Raw genomic sequence first — 16,209 nt, forward strand, 5'->3', positions numbered from 1 at the left:
TGCAGAAAACACCCGGTTTATTAGGATTAGCTGTGGCATACATGGTTCCTTTGATAGTTCTGAACTGATGGTGAGTCCCCAGTAACCATACACACGGAGGGATGCGACTGAGCTGCAGAGACAGTAACTGGCAAACTGCTTAGAAGATCACGGTGACCCGAACGGGTGTATGTTAGTGATTGGTGAGAGAGAGAAAAGGTAGCGTGGGACCTTGACACGGGTGCAGAGCAGAGCAGGCAGGTTTTCCTGGCATCCTTCGGTGCTCTCAAGGCGTGCCCTGGTGCCCCCCAGAAGCTGGACAGGGGACCCGTGACCACCCCCATCCCTGCAAAGGAGCAACCCCCCCCATTCCCGCTGCAGGGGGCATCTTTTCCTAGAGAGACTGTCAGGCATGAACCCCATGGTTTCTGTATGGACCAGCATGACTCCAGAGGAAGGTGATGCACCCACGTCAGTGCTGGGGCCTAGGGTCCCGATAGGTGCGCGTCTCCTGGGTCCTTCCTCTCACCTTCTCGAGGCCGGGCCAGGTATGACCTTGCTTCCCTTCCAAACTCAGCTCCTCGTCGGGGTGAAGGCCTGACTCTGAAGCTCCCAGTGTCAGCATGGAGCCGTCCCCACTAAGAATGAACTCGAGACTCGCACAGCTCCCCCAGGACAGGCGGGCCCATGGCCCTGGTGTGGCCCCAGGTGGGACTTCACACACAGCTGGTGTCTGCCTCCCACACCTGCTCCCATTCAGCGGCTGGTGTGGCCACGTCCCTGTCCCCTCATATATTAGGAGACAGTCCTGCTTCCAAATAATTCTTTTTTCTTTTCAGTATAGGCAATTTTTTAACCTTTAACCAGATATGTAAAGGTGACTGAATTTGTCTCTGTCAGAGCTTTCATATAAATAAATCCATGAATCCAAATGATTCCCGGTCAAACCATGTGCCTGATATTTAATTTGAGAAATGACCGAGCCGGCACATGCTCTGGGAGAGGCGGCGGGGGCGGGAAGCGCGGCGACTTTGTGTGACCCACGCTATCACAGCTCTGAGGGAGAATTCTGGGTTCAGGGACGTCTCGAGGTTTGGGGGCTTTGTGGGTTTGTGGGTGGCATTTCTGCTTTTCCTCAGCTGAGGAGCAGAAACATTCACACAGTGGCGCAGTTGGAATAGGCGGGGGCTGGCCTTCTCCCTCAGCGCATTTTTTTACATTTTTCTCATCCAAAGAGAAGCCAGAGAAGTGAGATGGGGCAGTGAAAGTCTCTGTCTGTGGCCGTGGGCCCTGCCCGCCCCCACCAGAGGGGCAGAGGAGCACAAATCTCAGCCCCCAGGCCGGTAGGACTTTCCATTGGGGACCGGGGTGTGCCCGCTGGAGGGTGACTAGCGCTTGGCTACACCATGGTGTGGTCAGGGCCCCTGGAAGGAGAGCAGGGGGGACCCCCTCTCTGAGGACCCGGAGCAAGCCCCAGAAGAACAGGGCGTGGGTGAAAGGCAGCAGTTCGCACCGCTGAAGGAACACGGGTGGGAGCCCCAACTCCCAGCCTCCAAAGTCAGAGGGCCTGGCAGGGGAGCGGCCGCCTCGTCCAGGGCCTCGAGGCCCCTGGACTGCACCCCGCGGCCGAGCAGGGGCCCCCTCGTGGTTCCACCCCCTCCCAGGGTCATATGTGCACTAAGGAGCCTCCTGAGGTAACAACAGTCCCTTTTGAAAGTGAAAGTCCTCCGGCAGTGGGCAGTGATCCCCATTTATTGCTGGCGCTAAGTGAGGGCCCGGGGCGGGCAGGGTGGTGTTGGCCCCTGAGAAAGGCAGGCCAGGCGCGGCGGGGCCCTCTGCTGGGAAAGGCGGGCCCATGCGGCCGTGGCCTCCGGGGCCTGTGGCCCTGGGCAGGGCCCCCGCGGCGGGACTCTCTTCTTCTGCCACCAGAGGTAGCTGTGCTGCCGGCCCCGAGGCTCCCAGGGCGGCTACGGGCCCAGGCAGGGAGAGGCTCGGGGCCCCACTCCCCGGGGCTGCAGCCCAGCGCCTCAACCTTGGGCCCTGCGGCCAGCCTGTCCCCGTCCTGTGCAGGGGCATCAGGCTCCAACGCCTTCAAGGCCCCCCTTGGTCCCACCCACCCACCTAAATAGTCTCTGCTTTAGAAGATACATTACATACTAGACACTTCATCTTCAACACCGTTACCCTCTCATAGTGTCAGGTACCGTTAGTCACGCAAGGAAAGGCAGCCTCTGAATATATGTAAAGCACTCGGTGGGCAGCCTCAGGCTCCCTGGCAGCAAGGAGGGGGTTCCTGCCCAGTTCTCTTTCTGGGCCAAGCCTCCTCCTGTCCCAAAGCCCAGCTCCAGGCTGACCGGGAGCTGACATGGGTCACGGGAGGCTCCTCACGCCAAGGAAGTCCCGGGCATTTTCTGGGCCTCGGAGGGCACGTGCGTCTGCCCCGGGGGAGCTGATACCTGCCACCTCGTCCCACGGCCAGAGAAAAGCCATGGAGCGGGGCCAGTTGGGGAGGGTCCTGGGGTGGGGGCTGGCGGGGAGGGCAGGAGAGGAGACTCCTCCAATTATTGCAGTCAGGTGTCCGAGGAACACCAGGAATTCCTGGGAACCCTGGGGGGGCGGGGGCGGGAGGGCAGGGCAGAGGCTTCGTCGCTTGGTTTTAAGGACACTGGAGCACATTCTGTCCCTGGGAAACTACCTGTGGCCCTTCTCTGTTTTTACACAAAGTGTCTACCCCTCAGAGTAGACCCAGAAGCGGACAGCCTGGTATAGGACAAAATTGTGCTAGGGATTCCTCCAATTTGTGATTTCCTCCCCCCTCCCCCTGGCAAGCCACATGTGAGAAGCCAGCCTCCGCCCGTCCTCTGCCCACTTCCCCGACCGTGGGCCGGCCACGCAGCCGGTGCGCTCAGGGGGGGGACCCTGTTCCCGCCGCCCCTGTCCTTTGGGAGACCCACAGGTTTATTTCATGGAAGACGGAGTTGGTTACTTCAGGAAGCTCTTTGTGGAGAACGTGGTAGGCACCTTCGTAAATCTGCAATCGGGAAAGACAGGAAGTCAGGGCCCCAGGAGGGGACAGTGCAGGCAGGGGGCCGGGGGCAGCACGCCAGTGCTCCAGGTGCGCTGTCATTGCCTTCTGATCAGATGATGGTTCAAACACATTTAAATGTCCCATCATGTTCTAGCGCTCCCTTTCTTAAATCAACTCACACCCTCCCTTGACCCTCTTTCTCTCTCTAGCTACAGACCCGTCTGTGCCTCCATCTCTAAAGGGTGATTTCTACTCTCTGTCTACACAGCCCCGCCTTCCATCTGGTGCTCAGCTTATTCCAACCTGCCTTTCACTCCCACCAGCCCTCAGCGAGCGTTCTTGGCATGGGCTCCAGTGACCTTCACGTCGCAGGGGTCAGGGAACACTGTTTGCTTTCATATGATTTAACTTCTCAGCTTCATTCAAAAGTTGACCAGAGTTAACCTTCTAGAAACACTCTTCCCCTGTGGTTTGCACTGCGGCTTTCTACCCTCCTGGTTGTCTACCTGCCTCGCTAGCAGCCCCGTCTCAGTCTAGGCTTACCCATGGCCTTGCTGACCTCTGTAGGCTGGCGTGGCCCACAGGCGTGGCCGTGGCCCTCCTTCTCCCTCCCTGGAGTAACCTCGTCCGTTCTCGTGGTTTGAAAACCATCCATGTGCTGGTGACTCAGGAATTTCTCTCTCCAGCCAGACCTCTCTCTGAACTCTAGATGTGTATATCTGACTGACTGTTTGCCATTTCCAGTGGGACTGCTAATAGGCACCTCCAAATTTCCTTTTTTTAATACTGTGGTAAGAAACGCAGCATAAAATTTGCCATCTTAATCATTTTTAAGTGTACAGTTCAGTAGTGTTAAGTATATTCACGTGGTTGTGCAATAAATCTCTAGAACTTCTTCATCTTGCAAAACTGAAACTCTGGCCCCGTTAAATTCCCTCTCCTCACTCCCCACTGCCCTGGGCAATCATCATTCTACTTTCTACTTCTATGGTTTTTTGACTACTTTAGATATTTCACACAAGTGGAATCATACAGCACTTTTTCTTTTGCAATTGGCTTATTGTACTGAGCATAATGTCTCCAAGGTTCATCCGTGTCATGACGTGAGTCAGAATTTCATTCATTTTTAAGGCTGAACACTATTCCATTGTTGGTCTAGACCCCATTTGATTTATCCACTCAACCATCGATGGACACCTGGGCTGCTTCCACCTCTTGGCTGCTGTGAATAATGCCTCTATGAACATGGGTGTGTGAGTATCTTTTAGAGACCCTGCTTTCCTTTCTTTTTCTGAATTTCTCTTTCTTTTCTTTTTTTTCTTTCTTTTCTCTTTCTTTTATTTTATCTCTTTTCTTTGTTTCTTTGTTTCTTTGTTTGTTTCTTTGTTTGTTTCTTTCTTTCTTTCTTCTCTCTCTCTCTCTCCTTCCTCCCTCCTCCTTCCTTCCTTCGTTCCGTCCTTCCATCCGGAGAGAGAGAAAGCGTGGGGGGCGGGGGAGGGGCAGAGGGAGAGTGAGAGAATCTCAAGCAGACTCCACGCTCAGCACGGAGCCTGATGCAGGGCTCGATCTTACAACCCTGAGATCATGACCTGAGCTGAAATCAAGAGTCAGATGCTTAAGTGACTGAGCCACCCAGACACCCTGGTCTTTTTTCAAATTTCTAATAGAACTCTCTAATAGGTAGCTCAAAATGGAATTCTCAATATTCCCTAGCTCTCTCTCCCAGTGTTCCCCATTTCAGAACACATGCTGCGAAGCCCACCGCCCGGGGCTCACCCTGGTCCCTCTATCACCGTCCCTCCCAGCTGGCCTCCACCCTCTACACCTGTCTCCATATGGCAGCTGTGAGGACGCCTGGAGAACTGAAGTCAGTACAGGCCGCTCTCCAGCTCCAGACGCTCCTGCGGTCCCCACGGAACGGAGAGAAAATGTCCTGACTCTCCAGGGACACAGGCCACCACTCCCTTGATTGGCTCACAGCGCCCCCTGTTGGCTGCTTAAACACACCGCGATCTCACCAACCTGGGGTCTTTGGGCTCGTTCTCCCTTGGTCAGGAATGCCCGTCTGCCATTCTCCCTGTGCACCCCATCTGAAGTAAGAGCTTCACCATTCCCTCTGATCACCCAGCCCACCCGTGGCACCGACCCCCTGCATCATCATCCTGGTCAGGTTTCTGTTTATTGCTCATCCTGCTGGGACGCAGGTCGCATGGGAGAGTCGGACTTGGCCTGTCGGTTCCCCTGGCCTGGCACAGAGTAGGTGCCCATGAGTAGCTGAATTAATGATGAACTGAGTGGTCTTCCTGGTGCCAAGGCCAAGGTGGGCAGCGGGAGGATCCCACCCCGGCTGCAGGTCCGCCTGCCTTTTCACGCCCTCCGCCACTACCACCAGCCTGCTTTCCTTTCCCTTTTCTCCTTTCTCTTCATCCACGAATCTGCATCTGCTGGTTGGTGCGGGCCAGGGTCTGCACTTCCTAATGGTACAAGGGGAGCACTTGATGGTTGGCAGGGATGCGAGCGTCTCTGGTCAGCGAGGTGCAGGGTGGAGAGGGCCGGGGGCTCGAGCAGAGGACCTGAGTTCGAATCCCGACTCCACCACTGAGTAGGTGTGGGCTCTGTGCGACTTGCCTGCTCTCCTTATAACCGAGCAGGAAATGCCCTGGACGCAGGGCCCCCACGTGTGGTTGCTCAGGCTGTGGCAGCACGGTCAAAGACATGTCTGCTCGGGAGGGCACCCCGGGGCTGTGTCTGCCCAGCCAGCCACACAGAGCCACCTTCAGCTGTGTCGCTTGACGGGTACACAGCAGGTGCTCCTCCAGCGGGGGCTCTTCCCAGTTCCACCAGGCAAACAAAATGGGCACATCTTAACCCCATGACTACATCTGCCATCGCAAAAGGTGCGCCGAGGTGGTCCCTTGCAGTTTGTTGCGTCTGACACGGCCACAGGTGCTGTCCCCTCTGCGGGACATGCTCTTGAGTCCCTCGCAGACCAGATCCCACCAGGGCCCCCGCCCCTTTGTGCTCAGAGCCCCTGGTGGTGGCAGCTGGGCTGGAGCTGTTGCTGCTGGTGCAGAAGGCCAGCGAGTAGGGAGGCCAGGCAGAACACACGCCCTTGACCCTTGGTCATGACAGAGCTGAAGACGTGCCCTCGGGAGGCCTCTTTTGCTCAATGCCCGGCTGTGGGTGCTCTTCCTGACCTGACAACTTCTCAGTGTTCCCTCCTCCTTCCTTTCAAGCTTGGTCATGAGAACGGTCAGCTAGTGGCTCATGCACTCCCTTAGAATTAACAGATGCCTGGGATTCCTGGTGCTTATTCCCCGGGGGGGCCCCATGGGGTGCCACCTTCCCCCCTGCCTTGGGGAAGTGGGGGGGCGGCTGCTCACCTTGAGTGTCTTGTCCTGGCTCTTGGCGGACTCCATGAGCAGGTAGGCCCCTTTGCTGTCACAAAGGCCATCAGCAGAGCCCTGGAGCAGCAGGAAGGGCAAGGTCAGCTTGGGGAGGGCCCGCTCCACCCGCGCGACGGCGTTGAGCAGCTGGATGACGAAGCACACCTTCAGACCTGCCCGGCAGTTGAGCGGGTCCGAGTTATAAAGGTCCACCTGCAGGTAGAAGAGAGAGAGCGTTCCATCAATTTGTGGCTAGGGGGCGGGGGGGCTCCCTGTCCAGAGGCACAGACCTATTCCCTGGTAGTCTTCCTTCCACTCCAGCCTGAGCGGCTGATTCCATTCGAGTGAGCTCGGTCTGGGGTGTGGGTGCCGAGAATGGGCAGCATGGCCGGCCCTTCCAGAACCCGGACCTGCACTACTTCCGGTGCCTCTTCTTCCAGGCTCTACTGCGTTCCACATTCATACATGTGCCCACAGACAGTTCCAAAGCAGGCATTTGTCATTTAAAAGATGTGAGCAGCATCATATTGTTTGCTTTGATGATTTCCCTCAGGAATAGCTCTAAAGATGTTTTGGTGTTAGTTTGTGTGGATTTTGTTTTCTTCCTCGACTTAGTGTCTGCCTGTTTGGAGTGGGCAAGGAGCCCACACGAACTGCTGGAAGGCCCGGGGCTGGCAGGAGGGGTCCTGAAGGCACACAGCAGGGCCCTGCCCCATGAACTTTAGGAGCAGCAAAGCTCACGGCAGGTCTGGGCTGCAGAGGTTGCCTGCCACCCTGACAAGGAGCTTGTTGCCACCCTCAGTCATGTCTGCCCCCTCGTGGGATGTGCCTGGAGGCGCATCCTCCCTCCTAACCATCAGCCCACTGGACCTGACCCTGACACTGTCCCTGTTCACGGCTCATAAGCCTACCCAGGCTGCTCTGGCACCCTGTCCTGCTCTCTCTAGCCCAGATTAGTTTCTGCCTTGACTCCTCCTGCCTTTGAGGGGACAGTGAGCTGCCTGCTTACTATGGCCTGAGATGGGGCATCTGTCAGAATCTGGGTAACAAGTTTCTAGAACTCTCTGAGGCCCATGTGGGCAGGTGTGAGACCACAACGCCCCTTCACCCACTTTCCTCCTCCTTGCCAATGGGTTCTTTCTTAGCTAGTTGGAGAAGTGCCCTGTGGTGTCAGGACCACAGGACCTCGTGAGGCCGCCAGAGTATCCACTGTGTTCTGACTCTGATTCTTCGAACGCGGGAGCTCCATCTCCCCTTCTTCACTAACCCCTACAGGGCCTGAGCCAGAATCCTAGATCCGTGCCCTGAGCAGACAGGCTGTCCTGGGTCGCCCGTGCCATCCCCAGATTCCTCCCATGCTGGGGGACTGAGCATGGCAAACCAGACCATTCGAGAAAAGCCACACGAGAGGGATTAGCCACTCCCTGCAGCTGAGCTGGTGTGACTCCTGCAGGGCCGGGCCATCTGTCTGAGGGCTGAGAGGATGGGACTGGAGGGGGCAGTGTGGGGGCAGCGCATGGCCGCAGCAGGAGATCATTCGGGGTCTGTGAGGAAACCTGCTTGGGGAGAGGGCTATAGCGTCCACGAGAGAGCCCTGGACTGGAAGTCTGTCGTAAACTGACGCTAATAGGAACAATGGCAACTGCAGCACCCATGACCCGACACATACTCTGTGCTCAGCATGGGGCCAGGGTGTCACATGCAGGATCTCATTTGGTAAAAAGAAATAAGGATAGCTAACATTTATTCTGAGCTCTCCTACAAGTTTGGCACTAAGTGCTCAACCCGTTTCACCTTCACAACCTTCATAAGCACGCTGTATGAGGAGGAATGGCTCTCGTGATCCCTGTTTTGCAGAGGAAGAACCTGTCATTAGTTTCCCAAGTCTTGTTCTCCCCTATAGAACCCTGGGTGTTTAGTTGGCAATACTACCACTCAGAAGAAAGGACTACATTTCCCAGCCTCCCTTGCAGTGGTGTCATCATGTGACCAAATCCCAGCCAATAGGAAGTGAGCAGCAGTGCCAGGCGCTCTGGTCAAGGCTTGTCCTCCTGTTGCCCCTTTCCCTCGTCCCACCGGCGAGGGCGGAACACGGGTGGAGCAGGGAGAGAGGTGAGGCCACACAGACGAGGGCTGCACCCTGGAAACAGTGAGCAAAAAGATGGGTGCCGGGGTGCCTGGGTGGCTCAGTCGTTAAGCATCTGCCTTCGGCTCAGGTCATGATCCCAGGGTCCCGGGATCGAGCCCCACATCGGGCTCCCTGCTCGTGGGAAGCCTGCTTCTCCCTCTCCCACTCCTTCTGCTTGTGCCCCCTCTCTCGCTGTGTCTCTCTCTGTCAAATAAATACATAAAATCTTAAAAAAAAAAAAAAAAAAGATGGGTGCCACTGGCCATGAGAGGTCACTGTGCAGAGGAATAAGCCTCTCTCCTGTTAAACCCCCATTGTGTGGTCTGGTCCCAGCAGGCTGGTGAGCCCGGGCTAACAGCGCTCCATGTGAAGCTGCAGAGCGCTGCTTGCCAGGAATGTGTGCTAATGAGCGCACAGGGCCAGAGCCCATTAAGTCCTGCCTGAAGCCGCCCAACACTTTGCCCTGCTGACCCAGACCTTCCCGGGCATGCGAGGGCCCTCCAGGAGTCTGCTCCTGGGTTTAATTGCTCTGACAGTCCAAGTGGCTTCCTGCCATGTCTTCCTGCTTCCTTTTTCCATGTCTTGATCACGTAGGCCCTGTTTACACAATGGTCTATTATGGGCCCGGGGAAGGAACCAGCAGATGTGTTGGGGAAAGGGCAGGCCCTGGTGTGAACCTGGGTGGAAGGCAAGGGGCAGAGGGAAACTGGGACCAGCAGGGACGGGAGGGCTGTACCATGTGGGAAAACTGAGGCTCAGAGGGCCCAACCCTCCCTCCCTCCCTCCCTCCAAGTAACCATTCTGGCCCAATCGTGGCAGACTTTGTTTTTTGAGAGCTTAAGATCTAAATCTGCCCAAAGTCCTCCTTTTAGGGTAGGGGATGTGTCCTGTCACCCCCAGGAAGGAGATGGACAGGGCTCTCCCTCCTAGCCAGGTCCAAGCCCCGACCACTGGTCAGCAGAACTAGCCCATTCAAAACCAGAGACCAAAGAATCAGTCCCAACAGATGGCTTACTGTATGATCCCATTTCCATGACATTCTCGAAATGACAAAATGAGAGAACAGGTTAGTGGTCGTCAGGGCTCAGGAGGGGTGAGATGGGAGGGAAGTGGATGTGGCCATAAAGGGCAACATGAGGGATACTGTGGTCGGGGATGTTCTGGGGCTTGACTGTATCAATGTCAGTATCCTGGTTGTGATACTGTCCTAGGGATTTCAAGATGTCACCATCTGGAATCCCTCTGTATTATTTTTTTTTTACAAGTACATATGAATCATAATTATCTCCAAATAAAAAGTCTCATTAAAAACACATACCAAAGAGCCAGTCTTTGGTACTATCTCTCGCACCCAGTTCCCTCCATTTTTTGGACCACAGCTGGTCCCTCCAGCTGAGAACAGTGTCTGCTGGGGACACACCAGCCAGAGGCTGATCTGAGTCCAAGCAACTGAATTCTTGCTCCAGATGAATGACTTCTGGGGCACCTCCACTGGCTGAGACTTGAAGTCCTTTTTCTTGGGGTAGTCGACTGAACAATATAAGGAAGACCAGAGGAGTGAGGACCACCAGCCCTGACACCTCCTAGCTGTGTGATCTGGGCAAGGCTCTTCTCTTCTAGATTCAATTTGCCAATCTGTGAAATGGGGTAATAGTGGAAGTGCCTCGGGAGATTCAGTGAAATGATAAAGCCCCAGTGCCAAGCCCAGGGTCTGGTCTACAGTGGTGGTAATGATGTGGGCGTTGCATCTGAGTCTGACACTGGGAAGCAAGGGGAGGAGAGCCACTCTTTGCTAGAAGTAGAGCGGAGTCTGCTTCAGAGACCCCAACCCACATGGCCTCGGGTAAGGCCCTTCTCCTTCCTGGGCCTCAGTTTCCCCGTGGAAGGGACCTCAAAGATTCTCCTTGGGCTATAATCTCATAAGCTGTGAGTGTTTTCCTGGCCTCCTGTGTGTGTTTAGCGATCCTCTAGTACCTCGCTGTTTTCTGAGGCTCTGAGGGCTGTCAGCAAAGTTGAACTTGACAGCGAGGGATGTGCCAACTGGGACTTCTGACTTCTGCCCATGGTCTCTCTCTGGGAAGAAAACTTTGCCCTAAAGCACAGTAAATATAGCTGCAACCCACAGCAGGGAGTTTTCTTAAACTTTTGGTTGAGCAAAATATAGGCCCCACCCCTACAGTCAACTCTCTTGACCTATTTTTAGAAAATCAGTCTGTGATGAAAAGCAAAATTAATTTTTGATTCAAATTATATTAAAAATAACTCACATACTGAGCCCTTAACTCTGTCCCAGGTGCTATATTAAGTGCTTTACTTGTATTTGCTCATTGAAACTTCTCCGGAACCCCATGCAGGGACTAGTATTGTTACCACTGTTCTATACGTGAGGAGCCCAAAGCTCAGAGGGGCAACGCGACTCACTCAAAGTCACACAGCAAGTAAGGGGCAGAGCCAGGATAAGAACACAGGCCGTTGGGCTCCATGTTAGCCTTCTTAACCACTCACCAGGCTATGCTCCCTGTCCAGAGAAGAGAAAGTAAAGGTGGGTCTTGTGCACTCAGATGGCCAGGAGCTGTGGAGGTGGCCCTCGCCAGGAAAGAAAGAGGTGGGTCCCTGGTGAGGACCAGAAACATCTGGGCCTGACAGATAATGAAGTGACCTGGTGGGTCCCAGAGGTTGCTTTCCTTCACAGGCTGCTGAAGGGGATGGAGGGCACCCTCAGGGCCCAGACCCACAGGACACGGTCTCCCACTTCACAGAGAAAGGTAGCCCCGCAGGCCTAATCTCCTGTGATTTCCCCTGAGGTACCCACAGATGTGTCTACGGCTGGGGCTTTTTGACCCTTCTTCCCTCGAATCTCTCCCTGTTCCTCTGGAAGCCTCACACTTCCTCCTGTGCTTTAGAGCCCATCCATCCTGGGATCCCCACCTCCTTCCTCCATTGTTTAGGTCTCTGTTAATCCATCTGTTTTCTTCACAGGAAAAATCAGATCACTTTCTCTGGCCTGCAGGAGAGAGAGAGGGCATGGCAACTCTATCCAAATGATCTTTGGGAAACCCTGGGAGAGCCTAAAATGGACTGGCAGGTCTTTGCAGAGGCAATCCATTCATGCTCCATCTTTGTGTTGAATGGTGGGAGAGGCGGGCAATCTGTAGTGGGGAAAATCCCATCCTCCATGCACTGGCTTCCCTCGCCCGTCTCCAGTGCTTCTCCGGCCTGACGCTCCTCGCCTCACTGATGTCTACTCTGCTTTCAGCCCTCCGGGCCGACTTCACCCCTTCAGGGAGGCCTTCCTCCCCAGGCTCTCAGGCTCCTGGCCCCCCACCAGTCCCGCACGTGCCCCCCGACGGCGGTCAGGTGTTTGCGCGCCTTGCACTCAAGCCTCACCCAACATCCCACCCCACCCGCCCACCCCCGCCCGCCCAGGGCAGACACTGGGCAGATGAACGGATGAGCAAGCCGACCTTCCTCCACCCGCCCGAGAAGCCGCCCTCTGGGCCCTGGGTGGCAGCTGGGAACCTCCATAGGGGGCTCGCTGGCCCACAGCTGGCGGAGGGGCTGATCACAGCTGGAATGACACCAGGAGGCCTAGAGGAAAAGGTCCCTCTTTACTTCATCTCAGGAAGAACGGCTGGGCATGACAGAGGAACCCACCCGTCCACAAAAGGTCAGCTCTCTGGAGCTGCTTGCGGTTGCTTTCCCTGTGGTTCGTGGGGCTGTGTTCTCATGACTGCCAGGCTTACGGAAATATTCTAAACGCAAATAAGAATTTACCATTGAAATTGGCCTGAATACGGAACATACTGAACGTGGAAGACAGCCTTACCTGGGGCCGCCAGCACAAGCTTGCCTGTCCATGTGTCCTCTCCTGTTGGGCCTCAGCAATTCCACCCTCCCCCCGCACCCCAGCTGGCTTACAGCGCCCAGAGAACCCTGCCCTGGAGAACACCACTTCCTGCCAGCTTTAGGGCCAAGTCCAAACTCCTGCCATGGCCTGGGAGGCCACAAGCAATGGGCTCCAGCCACTGCTCCATGGCCTCCTGCAACACCCCCCCCACCGCTCCCCAAGTACTTCTGGGCCTCGTCCACCTGTCTCCTCAGCCTGGCTGCCTGTAGAGTTTCTCTTCTCTTTCCACGCTCAGCTCAACTGCCCCTTCCTCCGGAAAGCCTCCCTCCCCTGGGGCACCGTGAGCCATCGCTGCTCCTGTCCTTCCTTCCTGTGCCCATCTTCTGTACCTACAGACTGGGGCTGCCCCTGACATTTCCAGTTTCCAGAATCCCCCTTTCCGTGTCCTTCCTCCTGTCTGCTGGGGAGCCCTGCTCCCTCCTGGGGGCCAGTTCAAGTGTTTCCTCCCATTGACCCATGCCCAGACACCACTGGGGAAGCTGGCACTTCTGTCCCTAAGGCTCCGGTATCTGTAAGGCCAGATGTGGTAATGACAGCCCCCATCTCTGTGGCGTCTACACTGCACCAGGCTGCAGCCTGGCCCCCAAGGCACCTGAGGACCAGTGACACTGAGTGTGGTTTCCAAGGTCATGCTGGGGCACAAAGAAAGAGACAGAGTCGGGGAGCTGGGTCTGGACTTAGGCCTCGTTGCTGCAAAGCTTGTGCTCCCCCCACCGAGCATGCAGCCTACCTCTTTGTCGTCTACCAGAACCACTGCTGTCTCTTTCTGTCCCTATGACCCTGGAAGACAGGGTGGCTCATCAGCTATTCCCAGCCTCTGGCTCAGGGCCTGGCCCGAAGCAGGGGTTCCACGAAAGTTTGCTGACCTGACGTGCCGCCTGCAGGATGGCAGAGGGGAAATGAGGGTCTTGCCTAACTTGGCCCAAAGTCTCCCCAAGTTGGTCGACTGAAGGCAAAAGCCCTGTTCAGCAGGAGGCCCAAGGCTATGACTACCGGAGTAGGTGCCCAACCTTGGTGCTTGAAATTCTTGAGCTAGACAAGAACCGTCAGAAATAAGGACACTGCAGTTCCCTTCTGGATATAAAAAGGATTAATCGGGATCAGCCTACGTGTATGAGTTACCACTTAACCAAGAGCATGTGAATTACTGAACATTCTTTCCCAAGAATTACTTTTTCTATTAAAGCTTAAACTCCTGGACATTCTGGTCTCTGCCTTTTGGAGCCCTGAGCTGGGCTGGCAGGTCATGACCCTGGGCACGTGGGCGCAGGTGGTTTGCACAAACCCACCACAAGTTTCTGGGGCTTCCTTCTGGAGGGCTGAGGGTCTTCACAACCATGAGTGATGCGGACCCTGCTTGCTCCTTTGGAGTGGCATTCCCTGAATTGTGACCTTGAACTCACACACAGCTCCTGAGTGGTCACCAAGAGAAGGGGAAAAGCAGCCACCATATTCTCCACCTGGTCACACCACAGCCACCTCTTCAGAGGCCTGGGAACTGAATAAACAGTAAGGGGAACAGGAAGGCATTACAGGGATCTTACAGGACCACCTCCCTAACTGCTGGTCACAAAACAGCAAGATCACATGATCGCAAGTCTTAAAATAAAAAATTGGTGGCAACTAAGGAAATCAGAATATGGTCTAGATAGAGAATGGAGTAGGGAATTATTGTCACTTGTCCAAAGTGTGATAATGCCATGGGGTTACATGTACATATCCTCCTCTGGGGTCCTTCCTCTTGGGCAATACACGCTGAAGTATTCAGGAGTTTAAGATCCTGGTGTCTGCAACTTTATTTTCAAAAGGTTCAGCCAAAACAGTGTATCCACTTCATGACATTGGATTGGGCAATGATTTCTTGAACATGATATCAGAAGCATAGGCAACATAAGAAAAAGGGAGGTAAGCTGGACTACATCAAAATGAAAACCTTCTGTGCATCAAAGAACACTACTAACATAGTAGAAAGGCAAGCCACAGAATGGGAGAAAATACTTGCAAACCATATACTGATAAAGGGTTAGTATCTAGAATATATAAAGAGCTCCAATAACTCAACAACAACAAAACACAAAAAGCCTAATTAAAAAAAGAAAAAGGAATAAACACTTCTCCAGGGAAGATACACAAATAGCTGATAAACCCATGAAAAGATGCTCAGCATCATTAGTCATTAGAGAAATGCAAATCCCTTTGGGGCATAAACCCAAAAGTATCAAAAGCAGGGTCTCGAAGAGATATTTGCATACCCATGTTCACAGCATCATTATTCACAGTAGCCAAGAGGTGGAAGCAATGTAGGTGTCCATCGGACATGCTCAGCTCAACGGCCCTTACAAAGGCAGTTCTGACACATGCTACGACATGGATGAGCCTTGAGGACATGGTGCCAAGTGAAACGAGCCAGTCACAAAAGGACACATACTATATGATCACACTCATATGAGGGCCCTAGAATAGTCCAATTCATAGTGACAGAAAGTAGGATGGTGGCTGGCAGGGGCTGGAGAGGATGGGGAGCAGAGAGTTACTATTTACTCAGGACAGAGTTTCCATTTGGGAAGATGAGAAAGTTCTGGAGACGGATGGTGCATATGGCTGAACAACCCTGTGAATGTACTTCACGACCCTGAACTATACATTTAAAAATGGTTAAGACGCTAAATTTTATGTTCTGTGTATATTACCACAATAAAGTTTGAAAGAGATAAAATAGATATCCATATTGATATTTTCATATTTAAGCACGGATTGAACAAGCATGGCAGAATATTTCCAATTGGTGCATCTCAGGAAAGAGTATAGGGGAGGGCATTGTACTACCACAGTGACTTTTCTGTAGATTTGAAATTTTCCATAATTAAAGCTGATGGAGAAAGCTCCTTTCCCTACACTCCCAGTTTTCAGGTTTGCCAGTGGGAGCCAAACATCCCTTGGGTAGGCTTGGGGCAGGGAGACCCCTGTGGGCAGAGTCCGCTGTTTGGGGCTTGTGTCTGGCTGGGCCATTTATGCCAAGGCTTAGCAAGTCAGCTGCATCCAATCCTCACGAAAATGGGGGTCCAGATCTTAGCTCCCGGGTGGCTTCGAGGTGATGGAGGGTGTCTTGAGAGATCTTGGCCCAGGTGGTATTCCCATGTGAACCCAGCCAAGCGCGCAGCTTCTTTCTTCTTGGATCACATGAGGGTACTTGGGAGAGAAGCTACAGGGCGGGGAGAGCACGCTGTGGTCGTGGGTCTGGCTGGCAGCTGGGACTCCTGCTGACTTACTGGCTTGTCCGCTGCCTGCGGGAACCTGCCTCTCTCAGAGTTGGTGGCGGGAGGAGAGCTGTGAGCAGCAAACATGGGGCGGGGGGCGGGTCCACGGACCCCTCGCATGCAAGGCACAGGACCGAGTTAGACCCGTTCCTGGGCTCCCTGCTGGCCACTCCCATATGGAGACAGGCATGCCAAGAGACATTCTAACGGCCCGTTATTTATTTTTTTTAAGGTGTTAGTAAATTATCAGCTGCGTCAAATAGACAAGTCCTCTGCAGGGAATGTAAGCTAGGAATTATGGAGAGTCACAAAATAAAACCAGCTAACCAAACCGGGCATGCTGGAAAGTTAATAACCGGTTCTCAGAGGGGATTTCTGTGGGAGGCTGTGTCCTGGGGACAGAGTGGGAGGCTGAGGCCTATCTTTAGCTGTGGTGACAATTAGTCAAAAGCCTCAGTGATGGCCGCGCTTTCCAAGACCTGGCAGGAGCCTTCCGAGGGCCATGGGCAGATACGGCCTCCCCA

General features: G+C 54.3%; 1 protein-coding gene across 2 annotated transcripts in view; it reads right to left on the bottom strand.

The window, feature by feature from the left end:
• MGLL (monoglyceride lipase) overlaps positions 1-16,209 on the bottom strand; it is a 113,851-nt gene continuing 97,642 nt past the window's right edge. For both annotated transcript variants that reach the window (XM_045904205.3, XM_045904207.3), the window contains 2 exons: positions 6,391-6,606; positions 1-3,010 (listed from right to left, as the gene is read on the bottom strand). In XM_045904205.3, coding sequence (XP_045760161.1) covers positions 2,885-3,010; positions 6,391-6,606 — 342 coding nt within the window. In that variant the 3' untranslated portion in view covers positions 1-2,884. The remainder of the gene's footprint in view (positions 3,011-6,390; positions 6,607-16,209) is intronic.

Source organism: Mirounga angustirostris, unplaced genomic scaffold (genome assembly GCF_029215605.1).
Source record: "Mirounga angustirostris isolate CCGP_5_RB_7025 unplaced genomic scaffold, mMirAng1.0.hap1 SCAF_1, whole genome shotgun sequence".
NCBI classification, from domain to species: domain Eukaryota; kingdom Metazoa; phylum Chordata; class Mammalia; order Carnivora; family Phocidae; genus Mirounga; species Mirounga angustirostris.